Source organism: Ictidomys tridecemlineatus, chromosome 2 (genome assembly GCF_052094955.1).
Source record: "Ictidomys tridecemlineatus isolate mIctTri1 chromosome 2, mIctTri1.hap1, whole genome shotgun sequence".
In the NCBI taxonomy this organism is placed as follows: domain Eukaryota; kingdom Metazoa; phylum Chordata; class Mammalia; order Rodentia; family Sciuridae; genus Ictidomys; species Ictidomys tridecemlineatus.
This window is the reverse complement of record NC_135478.1, coordinates 223941430-223966584: the sequence shown is the minus strand read 5'-3', so window position 1 is coordinate 223966584 and position 25155 is coordinate 223941430. Positions and strand designations below refer to the sequence as shown.

Below are 25155 nucleotides of genomic sequence, written 5' to 3'. Positions count from 1 at the left end.
GGCCTTGGGTAGAGTGTCCCGGCTCCAGGACAGACAGCAATTGGCCTTTCCTTCACCTTCCTGTTCCGAGTCCTCTGCCCACCCACCGGTGCCCACCCACATCGGGGTGCTCCTGCAGTCAGCATTCCCAGAGCCTTGCTCCTGCCTTTTCAAGAGGTAGAGTCTAGTGCTCTGCTCCTAGAATCTGGGTGGCTGGAGATTTGCTTGAACCAAGAAAATGTGGCAGAAATGTGGCTGCATGGTCATCGAGGCCAGGTGACAGAAGGAAGTCTGGTGCCTGCTTTGTCCCCACTAGCTCATGTGGGGTGACCACAGGGAAAAGCCCTGAGATGACCTGAGGGCACGGGAAGGGGAGAGAAGCTCTCAGCAATTCCAGGTCTTGCTGGAAATCCCCTTAAGGACTGCAGGTCAGAGCTGGCCCTTTAAACTCTCCCAAGCTCCTTTGTCTATTTATTGGTTGGATCATTATTATTATTATTATTATTATTTTGGTGGTTTTTGAGGTTTTTTAAAAATATCTTGGATATTAATGCTTTACCTGAGGTGCATGAGCAGGCACTTCACAGAAGAAATACAAATGGTCAAAAAAATATATGAAAAATGTTCAGCATCTTAGCCATTGGAGAAATGCAGATTAAAACTACACTGAGATTTCAACTTACTCTAGTCAGAATGACAATTATCAAGAATACAAGTAACAACAAATGTTGGCAAGGATATGGGGACAAGTATACTCATACATTGCTGGTGGGACTGCAAACTGGTGCAACCACTCTGGAAAGCAGTCTGGAGATTCCTTAGAAACCTTGGAATGGAACCTCCATTTGACCCAGTTATCCCATTCTCAGTTTATACCCAAAGAATTTAAAATCAGCATACTACGGTGATGCAGCCACATCAATGTTTATAGGAACTCAATTCACAATAGCTAAGCTATGAAACTAACCTAGGTACCCTTCAACAAATAAATGGATAAAGGAAATGTGGTATACATACACAATGGAACATTACTCAGCCATAAAGAAGAATGAAATTATGGCATTTCTGGTTAATGGATGGAACTGGAGACTATCATGCTAAGAAAAATAAGCCAATCCCCCAAACCAAAGTCTGAATGTTCTCTCTGATATGTAAGTGCTAATATATAATAAGGTGGGAAAGAAAGAACAGAAGTTTTTGGGTTAGACAAAAGGGAATGAAGGGAAGGAAAGGGGGATGGGAATAGGAAAGACAGTAGAATGAATCAGACATAACTTATATGAATACACGACCAGTGTAACTCCACGTCATGTACAACCAAAAGAATGGGATCCTAATTAGAATAAGTTATACTCCATGTATGTGTATCAAAATACACCCTACTGTCATGCATATCTAAAAAGAGCAAAGAAAAAGTAATAAAAAATAACACAATTCATATTTTCTTACTCTTGGCTCTTTCCTAATTAGTATGTCTTCATTCTCACTTTAGTTTTTACCTTTCACAGATCTGAAACATTTTATTTTAGCTATATTTATGGTATACAGCTACAGTTGGGCTTTGTTGTTTGACCCAATGTGCATAATAAATACATGTATGCATCCCATTTGCAAACAAAACAAAATAAAATCTTCCCAAATAAACCTCTTCCAAGCTCCTGATCCACAGAAACTATTACAAATAAATGGAACTATCACTGTTGTTTTCAATCCCTAAGTTTTGGGAGCACATTGTTATAGAGTAACAGGAACAGAAAAGATGAATGACATTCTTTTATTTATTTTTCGGAAGAATTTGTTGTCCAAATGTTATCTTTCTGTTAAATCCTTTGTACTAGTCTCAGTTCTCCAGAGAGACACAGCCGGCAGGATGGAGCTCTGTGCATGTATGCCTGGGTTTGGGGAGGAATTGGCTCACTGGGTTATGGAGGCTGAGAAGTCCCCTCACTGAAGATGGAGGCTGGATATGGCAGCGTGGCTCTGTCCACGTCTGAAGTCCCCAGAACCAAGGAAGTTGATGGTGCAACTCTTAGTCCAAGACTGAAGGCCTGTGAACCTGGAGGCCACTTGTGAGGGTCCACGAGGTCCCAGGCTGGAGAGCCTGCAGCTCTGTGTCCACAGGTGGACAGAGGTTTCCCAGCTCCGGGGGAGGGAGTGAATTCACCTTTGCCTGTTGGATCTGCTGGGTCCTCAGCCGACTGAATTATGCCCAGCCATGAGTGTTTCCTTCTCAGTGCAGAATCCAGGCCAATCCCTTCTGCAGAAACCCTCAAACCACCCAGAAGTCGTGCTTTCCCAGCTGCCTGGAGACTCTTCATCCAGCCAACTTGAAACCTGTAATTAAACTTCGTGTTTGTTTGGTCTCTGCCATGTCAGAGACTTGAGTCAATGACTGGTGACTCTTGAGGCTGAGCCACTGCACCTTGGCCAGCAGCCTGCTCGCAGGCCTGCCCATTTGTATCTGCTGGACTTCTCTCTAGGATGACTATTTTTCTCAAAGAGGGATGCTCTAATGTTCCTCTCAAGAGATTTGCAGCTGGGATTCTGGAAGCCCCATGAGACTGTTCACTCAGTTCCCATGATAAATCGGGTACCCCTCTGGGGGCTGTCCTGGGGTCCAGCCATCCAGACAGTAAACTCAAGTCTCTGCCCTCTGAGGCCCTAAGCAGCTGACCTACTGCAGGGCTCAGGAGAAGACAAGCTTCTTACAGAGACTTGGAGCTGATTCTTCTGTTTCAACTTTGTCTTTCTGAGAACCTGGGTGCTTTCCCTGTGTTTCTGCTTAAGCTTAATGGTATATCATGGACATCTCATGTGAATAAATATGTCTTGCTCTTTCTAGTGGTTATACAGCACAATTAACAATAATTCCTGTTGTAAGGGACAGTTAGTTTGACCCTACATTTTGTTACAAATATACTGCTGTGAAGGCCATTCTTGGGAATGTATATGTCTCTGATCCTGGGATTTCTCCAGTCTAGGTCTTCTATAACTGGGTTAGACAGCATACATAGTTTACATTTCGATACAGGATCAGCAATTGCTCCAGAAGTTCATTTTCGGGCTGTGTCTTAGGAACTCTGTGAGGGTTGGCATCTCCACTCCTGACCCTGCCGGGACACCAGCAGGTGAACTTCAGGGCTGGAAGGTGATTTCACCATCCTGAACGTGGCCCCGTGAGGACTCTTGGCAGCCCCAGGGGCCTCTCCCACCATCAGTGAATCAGTGCTGCCAGAACCTCCCTCGAATACATGTCCTCCCTGAACTTGAAGAAGTGCCAACTTAAAGTACAAGGAACTGTTTTTGTCTATTTGGATAGAAATAAAGAAAGCCAACACTGGTGATGGCCTTCGAGAAGGGCATCCTGTGTGTGTGTGTGTGTGTGTGTGTCCTGAGAAACCAGGTTGGCTCTGTGTGCAGGGCCGGGAGTATTTTGTACCCTCTTACAATATAAAATATTGAGATGTCATTCATGGATACACTTACTGCAGAATTATGATCAATAAAAAATCAGAAATAATTTTGAGAAACTGAAATCAGTTTCCCTATTTTGAGGGAAACAGGAATTAACATTAAAGTAATATTAATGATTAAATATTTAGTTTCAATGTGAAATATTAAGCAGTATTTTAAAATGGTGGGTGCGAAGACCAAGTGATTTCAAGGAAGAATGTTCCAGATATATTTATATATATATATATATATATATATACAAACACACACACATGTAAAACTATGTACATAACGATGGTTAATACATTAAAATAACATATATTTTGGGAACTCAGGATACATTTTCTCATAGCACAATATTCCAGGGTGAATCAATGAGCAAAGATGATTTACTTGAGAATGCAGCCACATGATAGCACTGATACAATTAGTTTGGGTTCTGGATCTTGGTAGCAAGGAAATTGCCAGAGAAGAAAGGAGAACTTTCCCTCTGGCCAGTGCAGCTGGCTCTGGGCACCAGGCAGAGAGGAAAGAGGGCACCTTTGCCTGCCTCTCCCTTCCTGGCATGCCCTTAGCAGTCTCTATGAAAGAGCTTTCCCCTCAGTCCTCACGGAAGTCACCTTACCCCCCTCCTGGGAGCCTGTCCAGCATCTCCCTCAGGCACAGTGGCCCTTCCTAAGAACAGCTGTTCTGGGTAGGGTCTCCCTTCTCCCGGACTCCACCCATACTCTGTGGTCCATGAATGATAGGCTCTCCATCCTCCCAGACCCACCTCTGCTTAGGCAGATGACACCCTAATTAGTAGAATTCCTCATTAGATCACAGGAAAGGATGAACAAGTCAGGTAACTAAGAGGAAATGATTTTGGGTGCAGAGTCGCTGGACTTGAAGCACATTTCTCAAAGAATTCTATTCTTCTGCAATTTCTTCCATCTGAAGTCAGAGATTCTCTAAAGTTTAATTTTGAAAAATCAATGGTTTCCCCATTGCAATGGTGGTGGATGCCCTCTGGTAGCGGGAATGTGTGTGTGTGCACTTGTGTGAGATGGGGTGGGGTTGGGCCTTCAGTGGGCAGGGGTGCAGCTGGGCAGGGGCAGCTCTTTATCCACTCAGTTTAGTTTTATAAAAAGGGAGGGATGCCTGCTTTGGATTCCAGCATGCTTGTAGGCTATGTCCTGCTTTGTGATTTTTTTTACTCTTGTCTAGAGCATAAATATTTTATTCGTGTCATAATTTTTACATTATCCTTTGGCTAGGGGAAGGAAAGCTCATGCTGTGATCAGAGCGCCGCTGTGCAGCAGTAATGAGGGCGCTCGCGCTACACCGAGACCCACGCTCCTAACTGCAGACTGAATTCTTCTTTGTAACAGTTGTACAACATGTAAGGAGACAGCGGTCTATCCTCCCATCTCCTTTAAAAAATGGACATAGGGATTTATTTTGATTGTTTTCATGTTTTGTTTGGATTTTAGGATTTCAATCATCAAAAGCTCATTACACATAGCGCTATCTCCAGACCAGCAATGGAGAGATTGCTGTCCTTCAGCGGCCATCAATCAGTGATTCAAAGCATGAATTTCATCAGTAAGAAAACTCACAGGGCATGGCCTGTATTTACCCTGCAAATCACCTTCTTTGTTATAAAGCAATCTAAAGTGGTCTCTCGTGTCAGAAGAATTTATTTGGTCAGACTCTCTGGGTCCCTCATGTCATTTCTGTCTTGACACATGCACAGAGAGAAGTCCTGGCTACCCTTACCCAGAGCCATGGGGCATGGTGGTGCCTTTAACTATGCAAACAAACATCTTGCTATTTGAGATCAACTTGGGTGAGAGGCATCATCTAGCATTCATGGATCTCGCTAAGTACCATTACGCACTGGGCAGCTAACAAGGGGCAGTACTCCTTTGAGACCTTCTAGGGCAATGGAAGAACAGCACCTGAAACTGGATCAGTGACTACGTGAGCACATTAGTTTTTGGATCCATTTACATTTCAGTAAAGGAGAGTTTAGGATTTTTTAACTCTTAAGTATTTCCTGCGTCCAAAACTTAGGTTATGGGCTCTTACTTGTCTCCTTAAATTGGGGATCTTGAAGGTGTATCAATGTTCCTGAGTTCATAAAGGCATAGGAATTTGGACCTGACCCTGATACCCACTGTTTTCTCATGAAAATATCCTCCATCCCTAATGGGGACCAGGGTGCAGGATAAGGGAAAACCTTCCAGGCGTCGGAAATGTTCAGATACCAGTGAGCTACCTCGTGTGGTCGCTCGTTCTCTGGCAGTGCAGTTTGGATCTGGTCCATGAGTTTGTTACAAAGAGGACACCGAGCTGGTGTCCCTGGTGGGCAGCACAATAAACACTGAGCTGGTGTACGGGGTGGGCAACTAGGCTTGGTGTCAGGCCCCAGGACTCCAGCCCTAAATTGACCTCTTACTAGCCATGTGATTCTGGATGCAAAACTCAACTCTTGGAAGTCTTGGTTTCTTCATTTTCAAAATACAGATGATAATATCTGTATCTTAAAGCTACCAAGATGATTAAATAAGGCAAGACATACGAATGTTATTTAGTTAGGTGTCTGGCATGAAAGGAGAGGTTCAACAAAATGTCAGATGAATACAGAAGAATGTAATACCCTTTTCAACCAAGAGATACTTTGATTTTGTGACAAAAAGAGCTTCATGAACTCTTAACAATTTGGAGTAATTGAAGAAGTGTTGGAATAGGTAACCCAATGACATTTGAATGTTAGGGCAAAGATAAAAGTCTGAATAATGGTAAATTCATTATAGTCATAGAAATAAAACAATTTGAACTAGTCTTTGATATTTTTAAGGGAATTACAAAATGCTACAATAGTCACATGTGGCTTATGATTCAGGAGAATCATGTCCAAAGTCACAGAAGACAGCATATTAGCCTAGTGAACAGAGAAGGGGGACTATAAACCCGTTTGGAATTTGTAACTTGGTCTACTGTTTTCATTTGATTTACAGGACCTAGTTTATATTTTTAACTGAATTTATAAGATTCTATTATAAAGCATTTTTAAGGAAATATAAAAGTCAATGAAGTAAGATAGACCCATTTAAAAGGGATTTATAGATTACTTCAATAGTAAAGTTTTAGAAAGCACTTTAGGTACAGCTTTATTAATGTCTGACTGTGAAAACAAAGAAGTGACCAGCTGTGGACTTGTGTAAGTATTTCCATTATGTTTGGCTTAGATGACAAAAGTCTGGACCTATGAATGGGAGCTGCCGTTGCCATCCTTAATAGCGAGGAGGCAGAGGGATTATTAATCCCTAGAGATAAGAAGACAATTTCAGATGAAGTTCTAGAATACAGAGGTTGCTTTTTATTTTCTGAAACTCTATAAGATATCCAAGACACCAGCATTATTTGCTAAAGATATCAGTAATGACCTCAAGAGGACACTTCACAATCCATTTTTGTTTAATCTCAAGTGTGGTCTCTGCTTCAGTGATGGTTCAGGCTAAGTGATCATGACAATTCCATGACAGAGATGGAAATTCTCGGGGGCATGGCATGTAGTGTTGGAACCACCGAATACAGCACCGCATGCCATGAAATATGTACGCTGAGGTTGACAGTCTTGCTGCGCTTTGTGATCGCTGAGTGTCCAGATAACTCATCTCACTGTCTAATGGAGACATTGATGTCACTAGGTAGAGGGGTCTAGCTTTTTTCTGCCAATTATAGTGACACAACCAATGTGGACACTAAAACTCGATGCAGGATTTCAGTTTGCTTTTGAATGACAACACGTTATGCTTTGTAGGACTCTCACCAAAAAGATCCTCAACTTCAGGTCCTTAAAAATATTAGTAATTTTAATAATAGTTTGCAATGCATATTTCTTTTTTTTCTCTCTAAACTCTGCCAGTTCTAATGTTTTTATTTATTTATTTTCCTAATGCTTTCCAAAGTATTTTTACATGCATCAACTTATTTGATCCTTCCAGTCCTGTGAGTAATGTATTTCGTGTAGTTGATGCAATTTATAAAGAAACTGAATGACAAGATAATTACAGGATTGTTCACTTTTCTTTTGAATAATATTGAGACTGGAATTCTAGGGATTGTGGATTCACTGTTCTATATAACAGTAGCTTCTGTCTTGAACTGAAAGAAACTCAAAAAGTACCAATTTCTCTTTCTGAAAAACAAAATTAGATCAGGGTACTGTGGTGCACATCCGTAATCTCAGCTACTTGGAAGGCTGAGGCCGGAGGATTGCAAGTTGGAGGCCAGCCTGCACAATTTAGCAAGACCTTGTCTTAAAATAAAATAACAATTAAAAAAGAATAGGGCTGCAGATGCAGTGCAGAGTGTTTGGTCACATGTATGAGGCCCGGGCTCAATCCACAGTACCACAGAAACAAAAACAAAAATAAAGCAAAGTAAAAACAAACAAGCTACCGAAACTAGTTTAGAATAGTGTGGATTGTGTTGCTAGTCACAGGAATAGGGTGGAAAATAAGATCTGAAAAGAACCGTCTGGTGTTTTCGAGGACTGTTAAGAGAACCATCTGCGTATGTGCTAGGGTTGGGGTGCTTCTGTGGGCCACACTTGACTCAGCTCGACAAACACAGGAAGTAAAATTGGTCCCTGAATAAGTCATTTGTACAAAAGAGGGGGGCAAATCTGTATTAGTTAAGTTGGAACTTCAGAATATTAAAATAACATTTTGTAATGTTATAGTTAATAAAAAGAAGTTTTAAGAAGACCTTTGACAGAAAGCCAGGATAACCTGTTATTTACATATCAATTTACGGATGTATCTTGGAAGTGGTATCTTTAAAGTAAAAATGCTCAAAGAGAGGGTGTTCACTGGGTTCATGTAAAATTCTCTTCAAGGTGGGATGAGGGAAGAGAAGGGGAGGAGAAGAATGGGGACTTTGAAAAAGGGACATTATTACAATGAAATATTGGAAAATGGGAAAAAGTTCCCTATTGTTTTACTCTTAGCCACTAAAGAAGACAAAGCCTCACAAAATATTATTGTCTGGTGGGGCACGAGTTGAAAATGAGTGACACTGATTAAATCCTGAAATACTTTGTCACTTAATTTTCTAAGCAATTTTACAATTTTAAAAGCAAATAATTATTTCTTATAAACATCAATGATATTATCAGGGACAATTTAAAAAAATTAGAATATTTAAAAAAAATTGTATCTTTGGGTTTTAATGATATGTCTTTAAATGGTTTTTATTTTTGTCTTGCCTGAGGTTCCTAGGACTTCCTGAATTTTTAGACCTGAGATTCTCCCATGACAAATATTTTTCAAGAGTTCGTCTCCCTGGAGATCCTACCTTACCTACCACTATCAGCCATGCTCCCCTTGGGCGGACTTCAGAGGGTCGCTGTCCTGTCCAGGCCTCACCCAGCACTCTGTCCCATTCCCCTCCTGTTGCAGCTGGGTCTATCATCTGCACTTCATTCCGTGCTTGTCCCATCTCTCTGAGCCTTCCTCACGGGCAGAGTCCTGCTTCCCACCCATATCTCACTAAACCTGGGCTCGGTGTGTATGAGGAAAGGAAACTAGTAATGATCAAGCCACTGGATCTTACATCATTTATATAGAACATAGCTACGTTACCTTTTACTGGACTCTTAGACTGGATCACTTAAGAAAATAAATTTCCTCTGGCCAAGAGATGCCTAGAACGAGCCCCAGTGCTAGGAGCAGAAATGATGAGAGCACAGAACAACTGTGGGGTGGAGAAAATGCACCTTGGAGGCTGGTCTTCTTGACCCATGACCGGGGGGGGGGGGCACTCCAGGGAACCTGGAGAAGTACTCAAGGGTGACGTGGACATTGCTGGGTGAATATCCTGCTGCAAACAAGAGCAATTTGAAAGCAAAACCCTAGGACAATTTAGACTGATTTAAACTGATTCCTTTCAGATTTATGACAAAAGAGTATAAAATTTCAGATGAGATCACGGAGCTAATACATGAGATGGTTACTTTCGTAAACTTTACAGTATTTAGAGTAAAGATGGTGCTGGAAAATGGGAAATATAAAACACTCAACACACATAAAAACCACAGGAAAAAAATTCAGTTGTCTACTCAACCTGGTAGGGATTAGAAAACAGCTCAAACTTGAAAAAAGAGGCTTCTTATCCTAGAGTCAAAGCAAAATCCAAAACTTTAGTCTTCTATTACATTTAGAGTTTTACAAAGGACCTGCTTTTACCAACTGGCTTTCAGTCTCTTCCTTTGAGAGTGTTAATCGACTAGGTTTTCCTTAACCAGGGACCCCAAGGAGATCTGCAGGTGAGGGGGAAGTTGTTATTTTACCACCAGAAAATTCTATGATGAAATCACCTGAACTTGCTGCCGTCTCTGCAGCTCCAACTCCTGGAGTTAAGAGCATTTTCTTTTGTCTACATGTATTCGTGGGTTTTCCTCTGTAGCTTTTTTCTCACTTTTTCCTCTTTTCTACTTTCCTCTTTTTAAAGCTTTTAAGCAGATTATCTCGTGTGGTACCATGATACTTTCAAGTTGCCTTCTAAGGCCTGAAGATTTAAGAAACACATTAATAGAGAAGGGATATTTTCCCTTCTTGAATAATACTCTAGGAGAAAAAGGGAAAAAGAGGATTCTATTCTTGTTCTTTGGGTCTTCTTCCAAATTTATCAAACCTCCTGTTCCAACTGGAAATGAAAAAGAAGCCCGTGAAACGCTCTCTTCCCACTGGTGTGAAGCTGTCTTCCAGGCTGGGATTGTGGACCTGGAAGGCAGGCCTGAAGAAAGGGTCCCGTTGCCAACAGCCACCCTGCTTTCACACAGGGATGAGACACAGAGTGCCAGGCTGCTCCCTCCCTTTCTCCTCCCCCACTTGTTTATAATATTTTATATTAATTCATTTTCCTTAAAAGCCTTTTAACCCACTCCAAAGGGGTGCACCATGGATTTACCGTGGCCCCTGTTCCTGAACCTGCGGAGAAGCAAGATTCATGCAGCTTTGAAATTGCTTTTGGCAAATCCACCTCCTCCCATCCCGCGTGCAGTGTCCCTCTGGGGCACGGGAGGGAAAGTCTTCTCTCCCCTAGAAGTTTAACCTGGACTTGAGCTTAGGCCATCCTCCATCAGAAACGGATGTTGAAGGAGGAGCTGGTGACCAGTGTGGCTCTGGGGAGGGGTGGACACTTTGCCAGGAACTGTGCTACTGGATGGGACCCCTGAGACATGCTGGGTGTTGTCTCCAGTCACATCTTCCAGAATCTTCCACACTCTTCTCAGCCCAGCAGTGACTGAGCTTTGAGACTTGGTTTTACCTTCCACACTAGAACTGTGACCCTAGTTAAGTAGAGATGAAATTTTATGCTGCTGCTGTTGCTTCTGAAGCACCAAAGTGACAATGGATTCTCCGGGTCTTTGAAATGACGGCAGTTTGGCGACTGGCAGTTCGAGCTTTTAGGCAAGGATTATGGGATGGCATAGTTTAAAGTAAAAACAGAAGCATAGTCCAAAAAGGAGAGAAGAACGAGAACAACAAGCGACCTTGGCTGATGGACTGATGTGTGCCAGGCTCTCTGTCTGGAAATTGGCTCACAGTATCCCACGCATCCTCACAGTGGCCTTAGGAGGTACATATTATGTACTCCTGAAGATGAGGCTCCCTGACATTAAATGACTTTCTCAAGGTTACTCAGCAGGAAAGGGAGGAGGTTGAGTTTAAACTCACTTCTAATTCCTTAATCCACTTTCCAGGAGGGACTTGAATTGGCCACATTAATAATGCAGATCATAGTCAGTGTCATGATACTCAGAGGGAGAGTAGGAGCCGTGGCTGGACCACAGTGTGGGCGGTGCACGTCTCCGTGGCCATAAATGATGGAACTCTGCGATGGCTGCGCTGTCCGCCTGTCACGCTCAGTCTCTTAGCAGTCTGAGACCTTGGGCCTTCAAATTTTTGCTTTTATCTAAGCAACAAACTCATGAATGCTCAAGAAGACAGAACTCCCTAACGTCAGAAAATAGTTTCACAGTATTTAAAGATAAGTTGTTTTCAACTGCAGTCCTAGTTTGGCAGATGAACAAGAACATTTTTATAGGAAAAAAGTGCAGACAAGCGAATTAAGGGGTATTTTTGTGCCTCTTGATGATAAGTTCTCGCTAAACTTGGCTCAGTGAAGGAATCGTAATGAGCTGTTTTCACGGCCTGAGTGACAGTGAGTTCATGTGCGTTGCTATCATATACTCCAGACATTTATGTTTCTGTGTCTAAAAACCATTGAAATGTTTTGAAAATTTCAGTGTGACCAGAGGCAACGACACATTCGAAGCTTCCAGGCACATTAGTGTTTGCTATGATTTGAACGTGTCCCTTGAATCCCACATGCTGGAAACTCTGTCCCCAGTGCGACAGCGTGGAGCCTTAGGCTTTTGGCCCTCCTGGGTGGATTAATGCTGGTGTGCTGGGAGGGGGGTAGTTATGAGCCTGAGCCTTCCCCACCCTTGCTCTCCTGTGTACTCTTGCCCTTCTGCCTTCCACCATGAGATGCTGCAACGTGCAGGCCCTCGCCAGATGTGGGCCCCTTGACCTTGGACTTCCCAGCCTCCAGGACCAAGGACCGAAGAAATTCCTTTTCCTTATAAATTACTCTGTTCGTGGGAGTACGTTTTAGCAGCACAAAATGGACTTCGACGGTGTTCAATGAATGTTAAATGCGACAACAACTGAATGTGCTCTATGCCTAAACATGGCATGAAAGAGTCTTGTATCCTATTTTTATTATGATAAACTCTACATCCAATAATATTCTACTTTTTAAAAACTCAATCATGATAACCAAAAAGCTTTAGGGACTAGAAGATGATTTTTGTTGATAAAAATAAAGGAAAGGAAATATGGCCACTTATATAGTAAGGGAGTGGATCTTAGGACCAGCTACTCTACCCATCTGTCTCTGCTTTCTTCTTGGTAAAATGGGATGGTGATAATAGCAACTATCTCACCAGGTCGTGGAGAGGATGCAGTGATGCTGACCCATGACAGGGCTTAGCACACTGCCCAGAATATTGCAAATTCTCAGCCAGCTATTGTTATTGTTAAGAGCAGGAATGAAGCACCTACAGGCTTTATCAGCACTAGTCTCTCATTTTCCTAGGTCTTCCATAACAAAGCACCAACTCTGGGCACCTTAGAATAAGAGAAAGGTATTCACTCACAGTTTTTGAGGTCAGAAGTTGAAATTCAGGTCTGTCAGGACCACGAGTCTTCCAAGACTCTAGGGAAGGAGACTCCCTTGCTTCTTTGAGCCTTGAAAGCCCCAGGCAGACCTTGACCCTCAGAGTATCACTCTTGTCTCTGCCTGTCTTTCATTCTTCTTATGTTCTTCTTGGTACATTATAATTACACACAATCATGAGATTTGTTGCCACATTATTCATGCATGCACATGATCTGACAGTTCAACTCGGTCATTTTCATTCCCCGGGATTCTCCCTTCCTGTCTCTGTCTTCACAAGGCCTTCTTTTTGCGAGTCTTTGTGCCTCTCAGTGTTCTTTCTTCTGATAAGACACACTCATTGAATTTAGGGCCTACCCCATCCAGTAAGATCTCATCTTGATCTAATGACTTATGTAAAGACCCTATTTCTAAACAAGGTCACATTCTGAGGTTCCCTGTGGACTATTCACTGTATATTCAACTACAAAAATCGAATGTAGAAATTGCTTTAGCCACTATGGATTTGTTATTTTCCCTCCTTGCTTTAAAAGCAGAAAAAATAGAGGGAGAAAGAGAGTGTGCTTCGAACTATGCTGTTCATTGCTGCTTGTTATTAAAAATGACTTTGATAATCACAAAATCCTTGAATTTATGATTTGACTATCCCAGAAGGAATAGGCTTAATTAGAGAAAACTCACTTTGGCATGGCCAAACAAATTCCCATTTGGTCCCCAGTGGGGTTCCCAGTAATCTTGGGCACAAAGACCCACAGCCAAAACCCTTCCTGTGGGTAGGGACAATCTCTGCTCCTGGGAGCATCTACAGCCTCAGCCAATGGACTGCCAAATGGGACGGACCCATCTCTGCTGAATTAAATGGCTCCTGGTTGGGGAAGATCCTGAGAAGACGGGACACTACAGAGTTTTCTGTAGATGGATGAAGAATGGGCTAAATGGTCTAGTGTGCTATTTCCAGAATGCCCTTGTACCGTCTTCAAAGCATGAGAAGTTCCCAGTCAGCAGTCCTGTTTAAGATGCAAATAGCTCGGGGAGAGATAAACCTCAACTGGTGATCAAATCTTTATGGATCTATTTGAAAAAGGGTTCTGGGAGTAGTTTTCAATAGGAGGTTAGACCACTGGGCAGGAGCTTTGCAATTTTTTTTTTTTTTTTGCTGGTGGGTGAGAGGCTTTATGTGTATCATCTACAAAGCAAAAGAGAATTATGAAGGACCTGTTTGTATTCATCCCTGTATTCCTGAGTTCAGTGATGCGACAGCCATAGAAACATGACTTACAAATTCAAATGTGCGCACAAGGGAGAGAAAAGGAGGGAGGGAAAGTGTTTGTGGGATGCAGAGGGCAGGAGTCAGAGACAGGTAAAGAGGCCCAGACAGAGAGGGCATTGATGGGGGGGATGAGGAAGAGATGGAGGGAAAGGAGGAGGAGGGGAAAGAGGGACAGAACTTAAACAGTGTGGGCTGCTGGCTCTCTGATCCCCGGGGGGTTAATACCACACCTGGAGAGACCTGGCTGATCTGCCTGTCCCCTTGAGCCATGTGGGAACCCAAGCCACCCTTAGTGTCAACCTCTCACACAGCTGAGATACAAGTGCCTCAGTGTTTTCATTTTCACACAATCCGGCCCCAGTAAGGCACATCTGAAGGGCCATCACTTGGGACACCTGCGAAAAACTGGAGTCCACTAAATGCATCAAGATATGGACTGTCAAGCTAATTTAATTACATGCAATCTTCACCGGACATGTACTCCACTCCAGAGAGTACCGATGGATGTGAAATGATTTTTAGTTAATAGGCAGGTGTTTTCTGACCAGAGACAGTTAACCCTTAAATGACTCTGCCTCCTAGTATTGTTTTTTTTCCCCCAAGAAGAAGAAAAAAATTAATGAAATTAGATGTATCATTCTGAAAAGATTATAAGATATAGGTAAGCCAAAAACAAACTTAAAAAAAATACCATTATTTTCATCATTCTGCAAAAAACAACCAGTTAGCATTTTGGTCATGTACTATCACGGTTTTCCTCGTCACTATGTGTGTGTGTGTGTGTGTGTGTGTGTGTGTGTGTGTGTGTGAATGCATGTGTGTGTATGCATACTTTGATTTTATACAACCATGCAACTGGGTTGTGTGTGGTGGGTTGGAACCCACTTCATTCACTAAGCAAGACACTGAACATCTTCCCGTATCCTCTTAGCACAGACCTATATCAAAGGAGGACAGGGAGGGACCTCAGACAGCTCAGTCTTTAGCCAGTGAGTATGGTCCTCTTTTAAAGGTTGAGGATTTGGCTGCAGCATCTGGTGGTAGTGGTCACAGGAGTTTCCGTGCAGGCATCTGGCCCTGGGTGGTGAGGCCCAGAGCAGAAGCACCAGCTAGAGCCTCAGCAGGAAGACACTCTTGGCCTCTCCTGGTGTGTGAAGATTGCTCAGTGCAGACCACTTTCACAAATGGGGCCCCCCTCCCGTTTGGCCACAGGATTCTTCTAAACCAGCACCACTGTCATTTCCCCCCAAGACTTGTTCTACTTGTTTCTACTAGGAATGGTGCTCACAAATGCTTTCCAACTGCATTGTGCACTTTAAATTTTTTTTTTTGTTAAAAGCCACTAATTGAATCAAATGTAATTCATCCTACTGAACAAATATGAAGAGACTATTTAGATGTCTTTTGTGTAAACCCCTCAAAATAATGTCAAAGGCAACACGTAAGCTTCATTTGACTTCATCTTGTATGTTAGCTAAACTAAAAGGTATATGCCCCTGCTTTTTTTTATTCATGCATCTTGCTTATTAACCCTCCGAGATTTTGTGTGAGCTACTGTGTTTAACCTAACTCTCCAAAATTAAGGGGGTCGTGATTTCCTTTAAATTGTAACTTTCGTAGTGGAATGTCTCAGGCTTTCCTGCTTATTTGATTGCATTCAGACGGTACTTTGGCAAGGGAAGCAACTGCATTAAATTAGCATCAAGCACAATGAATGGTAATTGCAAAACTGTCATTTCTACAAGTGCAAAATTAATGTGCTCTGCAAGCCTGTTCCATTGTATGCCACAGGGAAACCTCAGAACCATGTTGTTTGGAGCAGAAGAATGCACTGTAGCAGCACTGTCAACGTGTGAAGGTATCAGTCAGCCACAGTGTCCTTTCCACCTTTTTTTGTTGTCACCTCATGCTCATTCTTTAAACCCTGTCTGATCTCATTTGCATGCTCATATTCTAGCCCTGACAGGCAGTAGCCTGGAAGTGAAGCGAATGCTGTGGAACAATTCCTTCTTCTGTATGTGGCACCTTGTGGGTGAATAATACCGGCATGAACCACCTCCATATGTTGATGAGAGTATGAATGGGCTGCTTATGTGAAGCATCCTATTAAGAGATGCCCAGACCACTTCCACAAAACTCTACCCAAATGCTATACGTTCATTTTAGAGAGAGGAGAGCGATTGACATGCATTTTTATTGTAGCTTAGGAGAAGAGCCAGCCACGCCCCTTTTCATACTTATTTACATATGAAAAATTAAGCCACGGGCCAGTTGAATGATTTTTTCCTGGTTATGTGGGATCACAGGGAATACTCCAAATGAATACATGCTTATGCTTCGGGCCCTTGTATTCTGCTCATAGCAATTTATCAGGGATTCAAAGACTCGTTTAAGACTAGAAAAACACGGTGAGCGGAGATGCTGCTGATTTGCTCCTTTGCCACGCAGGGGTCTTAATGCAGCTCACTGTCCCTCCAGTTGCTAAGACTGGACTCAAGCTGTACCTACAAGAGAGCTCCTTTGGCCAGTCCCTGTCGCTATCATTCTCATTATCATCCTCTTACTGAGGATGCCCTGATGGGTGATCTCAGTCTAGGCTAAACCACAGGGATGCTGACACAGCACAACCCCTCAGTCAGTTTACAGGGAATGATTTGGGGAACTTCTTCCCTGAAGTGGGAGAGGAATTAGAATCACCTGACCTTCAGAATAAAATGCGCTCATTTTCAGCCAAAAAAAAAAAAAAAAGAAAGAATTCATTAAATAGATGATATGCACTTAAAAATATGTCTAAAAATGGGTCTGGAGCTGGTTCTGCCTTACCTTTGTTGCAAAAGGTCCCGTCATAGGCTGTGTTTGAGCAGTCGCAGGAGTAGCCATGATATTTTTCTATGCATTTGCCTCCATTCTCACAGTTGGTCCCATAGCTGGTGCAGTGGCCAGAGCACCCAGATTTGAACCCAGATGTGACCTTGGCTCTTTCCTCAAGGTCAAGTGTCACTCCATTCATCCTCAAGGAGCGGATGCAGCCCAGAAAGCCTTGCTGGCCTCCAGCACCACCTGGGAATGACAGAATGCAAGAGGTCACACGGAAGAACTCTGCCTTGGTTTCTGTCTTGATTCATTATGATGGAACAATTGCGGTAGAGGACGAGACTGCTAAGTACATCTGGTATTGTCACTTTCAAGTTGGTCTTGTCTAAACAGAAAAAGTTAAAGCTCTCCCTTTAGGCTATAATACCTAATTAAAAGAGTCTGTCTTCTAAGAAGTGAGAAATTTGCTAGAGAAATAAAATGTTTGGAGGTACACAAAAATGCGTAATCTGGTTTCCTATAGAAAAGAGGTTTATAGAAATCTTTAGTTTCTTTGCTCTTTAATCTCATGACATTCAGTTCTGTAGCATTATCTACTGAAAGAAATAAAAAAGGAAGAGAAACATGAATATATTAGCATAGTTAACAAGCCAATTAGTCAGAAGGCATAAATCCATTTGAAAGGTGATTGTACGTTTTGGTTCTTGTCTCATGAAAGGCTTTGCTTTGAGGTTCACATTAAGGGTATCTAGGACTTGTCTGGGGTGTTGGGAGTTGGAATTGATCATTTTACATAGAAATCAGGTTGATTACTAAGTTGGGTTAGGTTTCATTGCTTTAGTCTAAATGTCTTTGCAAGACATGTACCACAAAGAACATGTTAATTGTGAGTTTTGGAATAAGTGAATAGAGTTAGGTTGAAGTTCATTGCATAAAAATATTAAAATCTTCCAAACAAATTTCATAGAAGTATTCATTAAAACATGTGTCCCAAGTGGATTTAATTGTGTCTGTAATATCCTTGGTTATGGTCTTTTTTTTTTTTTTTTAAAAAAAAAGCAGCTTGTATAAAAGGAGGAATACAAATTTATACATGTATCTGTATCTTAGAATAACATCTTTTTTGGAAATAAATACAAAATGAATAATTGGTAAAATGATTGGAATAAATATCTGATGAGATCTTAGAAAAGAGAGCTTGTTCATAAAAATAAAACTCAATTTACTCTTTCATTAAAAGCTGTGCAGAAGGAATCGACCTAGCACCTTAAGGTGTTTTACCTGATCTTCACAACAACCTGCCAAGGTAGGTATTGTCGTCATTGACCTCATGTACAGCAAGGAAACTGAGGCGTAGAGAAGTCAAGGAGTATACTCCAGGACTCAGGGTGCCCTGGAGGCAAGGCTGTATCAGATCTGTCTTATCCTGGAGCCTATGTTCTTAATTATGATGACCAATCAGTAGAGAGGAAGATGGAGATTTGAATGTTCTTCCCAATGGAGCTGTCGACTGGGTTGCTAGAGTCTGGGTAAGAAGTTAGGCTGAGGTTGATTCTGATCACCTGGACTACTGTCCCGAGAAGAAGAGCATCCCAGTAGACTCGAGACAGGTCAGCTCTGCTTATGTCTGTGAATCCTCATCCATAAGATGGTGAAGAAATCCTTCCACTGTCTATTTAAACCCAAGCCTCGTGTTTCTCTGTTGGGAAGTGCATCATTTTGAATGATTCTCCAGGGAACATTTTATTTTCATAAAATATTTGAATAAAAGATTAATTGAAGGGAGTCCAATGCCCTTTGTGATCAAAGCTGGTGGGCAGCAGAGGGCAAAAGAAGTTATTAAAAGCAGTGGCTTTGAAGGGCTTCCCACTTTGCCATCTGCTCATCAGCCAGCTCCATACCTCTGTGCTGAGGAGAATTGGGGCCTTGCCTGATTTGTGTGTTAGAATTTCATTTTGGCTCCCATCATTTTAGTCACTATGGTTTTTGTTCTTGCAATAGGGTTTTCCAAAGTGCCTTTATTACATAAATGCATAGCTGTTTGAATTTTCGTCACTAGTCCATTAGCACGATGATATCCTATCAAAATATGTGGAAATTTCTAAGTCACTGATTCTTAGCTATCCCCTTCACCTTGGGTCTCATTATCAATGTAATTAATAGTCATTCATTGTGGGAACTGTAAACATACTGATAAGCAAAACACAAAAGAGAACTGTAAGGTTCCTCAGATGCAACTACTTTTAGGGAACAGCCCTTTCCAACTTTATCTATGAACACATAGATGTGCAAAGAATGACATAAAGGAAGCAATGGGATCATAATAGCCCTATGGCTCTCAAACTTGCTTTTTGCACTTAGCGTATCACAGGACATTTTCCAAGTGACTTGTGGACAACCAGAACTCAGTGTCTATCATGGGCTCAGCATCTCTCTGTGGAGGGGGCGGTCGCTTAATCTGCTCTCACATTACCGTCGGGCTTTTTAGCTTTTCCCAATTTCCATTTTACAGGGGGTTGCCACAATATGATCTTTGCAAAAACGTTGGTGTACTTGTCCTGTTTTTCCTTAGATTTTGTCCCTTGGTGTTAGTGGATTATACTTCCAGGTGTGTCCGCTGGGTCTGAAGACACACTTTTCTATGTGTGTGAGCTACTGCGGGGAACACAGGCCTCGTGCTCCATAGACAAGCGCTCTACCACAGTGTGGCATCCCCGGCCTGAACACACATTTTAAAAGGCATTTTGAATCTATTTTCCTCGAGAAGAATTTACCAATTAGTATTTCGCCAGTAGGTCCAAGGTGTCTACCTTCCCACCAATTCTAATCCTCATGGATTTGACAATTCAATTGAGTGGGGAAAAGCAGCTTACTATTTAATAGGTATTTCTTCACATACTGAGAATGGAATACTTCCTATATTTTCCTTTTTATATCGTATTGTTTCTTTATGTTCTTTAATTTTTTTGGGGGGGGATAGAAGATATATTTCTTATTGATTGAAAACAGTATTTTGTGCTTTGACTCTTTGCTTTGCATTTTGTGATTATATTCTTGCAGCTTGTGTCTTTTAACTTGTATGGGGGCTTTTCTTTTCCTCTATGAAGGCTGTGGTTACTGATGTGGTACGTCCATGTGTCTTATTTCTGTGGTTTCTGCCTTTAATATTGGGCTTCTAGAGACCTTCTCCAATCTAAATCAACATAATTATTTAACTCTGTTTTCTTCTAATACTTTTGAGATTTTATTTCTCTCAGCATTTGAACCTTTACTCTCTTTAGGACATATTTTACTCTGGGAATAATTTGTGTTTAATGGATCCTCAGCAATGACTGAGAAGCTTCAGAGATTTAAAAAAAGCTAAGTAAATGTTAACATGGTCAAGAATGGAGATTTAAAAAGGGCCAATTAGCAGAGCAAATCTATATTAGATTGCATCTTTTTTACGTCATTAAGACAAAAAATGTAGGTATATAAGTGCATACTGGGTGACTTATGGACACAGGGCTCACTGAAGAAGGGGTGCAGGGGCAGGATTCCCTGCTGTCTGCTCCTGCCCTGGGTCCTGGGTGTTTTGAGATTCTCCAGCTGTGTCTGTTCCATTCAGGGATGCTGACTGCCTTTGGTGGGTCCTTGGGTTTTATCAAATTGCTTGATGTCTCTCAGCATCAGTTTTCCCAACCACAGAAACAGGGGCTGAACTGGATGATGTCTCGGGGTCCCCCAGCTCTAAATTTCTCCAGCTCATGATTTTCAACACTTCCCTTTATGTTTATGTGACTCCCTATCTTTCAGTAAATAATTCTTTCTCCTAAACTCCTTTGTTTTTTTCCTTTTCTGAATTGTTGGCATTTTCCTCTTCTTTGGAACTGATCACAAAATATGACTAAGTCTCATTTTCATTTGTTGCATTTATTAAATTAAATATTTTTTCACTACGTGTTAATTTATAATGGAATTACCATTTCTCACTACGAAAGAAAGACTAAATAAAATTGATATTTTTTTTCTTACTTAGGCGGCCCCCTCATTTATTTAAATGGGCCAGTGAGTTGAACGTAGCTTTCTTGATGAGTCAAGAGGAAGAAAAATATTTTATGCTGAAAATGGTCATTATATATTATGCAAAAGATGTTAATGTGCTGAAACCATGAAAACTGAGTTTAACTTATTGCTTTGTGGAAATCTTTCTTTGTGGCAAATGTCATAAGTTGAAATTATAGGTCTCCAAGTAAAAATGCTACTTAACCTTTGTTAATTAGGAAATCAACACATTGTCATTGCAGAGAGCCCCCTGCCATGCCAGGGCTTCATGCACATTAGTCAAACCTCTGATAATTATCCAAGGTGAGATGTGGGTTTAATTTGTATATCATTTTTCATGTGGAATGCTACGCAAGTGTTGCAATTAAGGATTAATTATGAAAATGCTGTAACTACCCGTAATGAATAATACAGCCATTAAATGCACAGAAGGTGGGGGCAAAAGAATCAGTATCGCATTAAACAAAAAGGACAAAAATAATATCAAGAGGAAGCATAAAAACATACACATCTTCAAACTCAGAGCTGAACAGTGTTCTAAGAAGCTAAGTTCTATTTCAGAACTACTTTATCCACTCAGACTGGTCACTCTTCTGCCCAGTCTCCACACCAAGTTCTTTTTGTATGTTAAAAGGCATAACCACTGTGGGAAAGATAAAGTCAAGGAGGGTTAAGTGGGATCTGGAGACGGAGTGGGGATGTGGTGGAGTCAGTAGGAAGGGGCGGGGGAGTGAACTGGGAGTGGCTGCAGGATGGCGAGAAGAGCAAAGCCACTGGTCAGCTCAGCAGCTTCATAAGGCTGGGAAGGCATCGCTAAAATGACAGGTGGAGACCAATGTGGTCACAAACAGCCACGCGGTGATGCTGGGCACAGCTTGACACATGGAGGCAGCAAACAGGGATGAGGAAAGCAGGAACGATGGTCACAAAGATTCATCTTTGTGAACTGGTTTTGTGCCTCACTACCTGTGTGACTTTCCCAAGTCCTTCCTGAGTCTCAGTCTTCTTAGGTGTTACAACATTAGCATGACAATGTGCATTTTGCAGGGCATCTTCATAACAGATAGTAATGCACCCCTTTGTCAGATAGCAGTGGTGCTAGGATCGTTACCGTTAACGAATATAAGCAAAATTCCACAGGAGCCCAGAACTGAAATAAGTTAATTATGGAGAAGACACTGAGTATACATAAATCTGATGCTGAGGTATCTTGAGTGTTATGGACTCAATTGGTCCCCCATAGTCCCTAATTTATCTATTGAAGCCCTAAACCCCAACCTGACACTATTTGGACTTTATTTGGACTCTAGTTGACTCTGTTTGGACCTCTATGAGGTTTTTAAAGAGGTTTCAAGTTTAAACAAGGTTATAAGAATGAGACCCTGATCCAGTGTAATTGGTAACTTATAAGAAGAGGAAGACACCAGGAATGCACTAGCGCAGAGAAAAGATCATGTAAAGACAGGGAGATGACAGTGGCCTGAAAGCCAAGGAGAGAGAGAGAGGCTTTGGGAAAAAACCACCCTACTGACCTTCTCAGCCCCCAGAACCATGAGGGAACAAATTACCTGTGTTCAACCCACCTAGTCTAAGGCATTTTGTCCAGGCAGCCCGGGCAGACAAAGACAATGAATAAAGGGTTAGCATTAAGCTTGGACTGATCCAGCCTGCTTGGAGTGACCTTGGAGTCCATCTTTTAACTGCATTGTTCCCTCGGATATCACAGTTAGGATGGGTGACAGCTCTATCTTGTCTGCAGTGGAGGACTGTGTCTGTGTCTGGGTTGGGAGAACCATGAGCCGGCATAGGGATCTTGAGCTTATGACTGACATGATTGGGGGGTGGGCAAAGCTGTGACTTCTCTGGGCAGGTGACCCACTCTAACCATGGCTCTTCTACATGGCTGCTAAACCTGTCTGGGTAGGTGAGGGGGGAAGCAGCTGTGTGCTTGGATAGGTGGGCTGTCCAGAGTTGCAGATGTGACACCTGCTATTTCTTGGGTTGTGTGTGATACCATCGTGTCGAAGGTCTTGATTGTCAACTTGGAAAACACAAAAACCTATGTGTTAATGTCGATGTGTAAACAAATAAACACACACACAGGGCTATCTAAATCCTAGGATGACTAAAGTGTCCAGTAGTGGAGGGAGTTAAAAAAATTAGTTCCCAATCTTCAGTGCAGAGCGGCGAGATTGACAGATACTGATCGGCGAGTCCTCTGTGGGCTGGGTATTGAAGGGCATGCATGGAACAGGCCTTGACATACTCAGAGAATGAGGTTTTGGAGAACTGCTCTTTTGGATGGTGCTCATGAGCGCTCATCCATAACTTCATGCAGCAGGATGGATTGTTTTAGTTCATTATCACTGCATGCACAGTGTAAAGGGCATGTAGAATGCGTGGCTCCCAACTATCAAACCAGAATAAAACTTCAAAATAAAAATTGGAAGGAATACCAGGGTTCCAACATCAGAAAGCCATCAAATTTGTGTCTAAATGAAACTTTGTTCTGTGATGGGGGTGGAGTTAAGGGGTTCTGGAGGCTGTAGTGTCAGGGCAAACTCATATTAACAGAAGACTGGCTGTACCAGGCCCTGTCCCCAAAACTTTATATATTTCAACTCTCAGAGATAAGCCTCATTATGACCCCCGTTTTACAGATGAGGAAACTGAAGCCCAGCAAGTTGATTTGTGCAATGTCACAGAGCAAGCAAGGGGCCAGACTGACAGCCAGGCTGTCTGGCTTTTCCACCTGTGCTCTCGCTGTATCCATAGCTGCCATATGGACTTGGGGTGTGTACCACATGAGGCTCTTTCTTCCCCGCCATCTGATATGTCTCTAGATGTTGCGGTGTTTATACACGGAAAACGCTAAAGAGTGCTGAACGCCTGAGATAGGCTGGGCCATTCACCATCATCCCTGAAGCCGCAGGGTGGCTGAGCCTGAAGGGGAAACAAGACGTTCACAATTGAATGTGGGTGCCGGAACTGGTCTCAGGTCAGCAGAGGAGAGACACGTCTTTGGTGCCATCCCTGAAAGCACACTTTTAAAAACCTAGTACAAAGCTGAACACTGAGATTTTGAAGCCACATCAGGAGTGGGCCTTGAACGCTGGGGGTGGTGGAGGTTGATCCTTCTGCCTGTGCCCAGTTTGCCAGCACGGATTTCAGAGGTATCGCTCTGCAGGGGATCTTGCAGTTCCAAGTCCACAGGTGGGGATAAGAGAGTTCCAGGCTAAACTGCCACTTCCTGGTCAGATCCAAATCTTAAGCAATTGACAGGCACATTAGTAAACTCTAATGCAACCCCAGACCTCAAACTTCTCAGCTGAGAACTCTGTCTAAATATTCCTTTGACAAATATCTGTATGTGATTTTGCATATTGTGTGCCCTGCTGAGAAATTCTGCTCATATTTGAAGCAAAATAAGTATCTTTCTGCTGATCCTACATGCCCCATGTCTCCCCCTCTTTCTTACGTTTTTAGAAGTATCTATTTAAACACCCGTAGCCAGTGCCTTTCAATTCAGAGTGAAGAATCCCCGGCACTGGCCTTCGCCTAGCACCTTGGTCTTGTCTCCCAGAGTCCAAACTTCAGACAAGTCTTGACAGATGGGTTCCCAGGTCAGGGCTGGGCTGGTGGATCTGGGAGGAGTTGGCACAGCTCCCATAACTGGCCCTCGTGGAGGCCTGGGCTTTCCATGCCAAGAGGGTAGAGGACCAAGAGCAGAAGGATTGAGACGGGAAAGAGAAAGAAGTCAGCAGAGAGCCCGAGACAACAGAATGGCACGGAGTCTCGAGGTCAGGACTTCGAGGAGGGAGAAGTTATAAAGGTCAGAGTCCCCCTGGAAGTCAGGGAAAGTGAGATAGCCGCAAGAGACCATTAGATTTGGCGATTTTGGAGACAGAGGCTTCAGTGTGGAATGAGACTGTTACTAATGAGGGCGTGGGTGCTGAGAGATGGATTCAGCGGGGTGATAGGTCCGTGACCTAGGAATCAACACTAGAACATGACAGTGCCCTGGCTGAGCAGGAATGAGGCACCTTGAAGTGGAGTGTGTGGAGGGGTGAGGGACTGGGAATGGACACAGGAAAGACTGAGAAGGACGGCAACCCCAGGGCTCTGTGTCCCGAGGCAGGAGACTTCTTTCCAACCTCAACTCACTGGGAGAAGCCAGTTCAGGCCCTCCATGGTGAGGCCTGAGGACAGAAAGCACTGTGGAGGGAGCACTGTGCAAGGAGCACTGTGGAGGGAGCACTATGGAAAGAGCACTGTGGAAGGAGCACTGTGGAAGGAGCACTTGGAAGGAGCACTGTGCAAGGAGCACTGTGGAGGGAGCACTGTGCAAGGAGCACTGT

The 25155-nt window shown here is 42.7% G+C and overlaps 1 protein-coding gene across 1 annotated transcript in view; it reads right to left on the bottom strand.

Annotated features, from left to right (window-relative positions):
- The window catches only part of Cntnap2 (contactin associated protein 2), a 1898037-nt gene that overhangs the window by 167640 nt on the left and 1705242 nt on the right, over positions 1-25155 (bottom strand). Inside the window, exon 18 of the mRNA XM_005326627.5 lies at positions 16763-16999. Coding sequence (XP_005326684.2) covers positions 16763-16999 — 237 coding nt within the window. The remainder of the gene's footprint in view (positions 1-16762; positions 17000-25155) is intronic.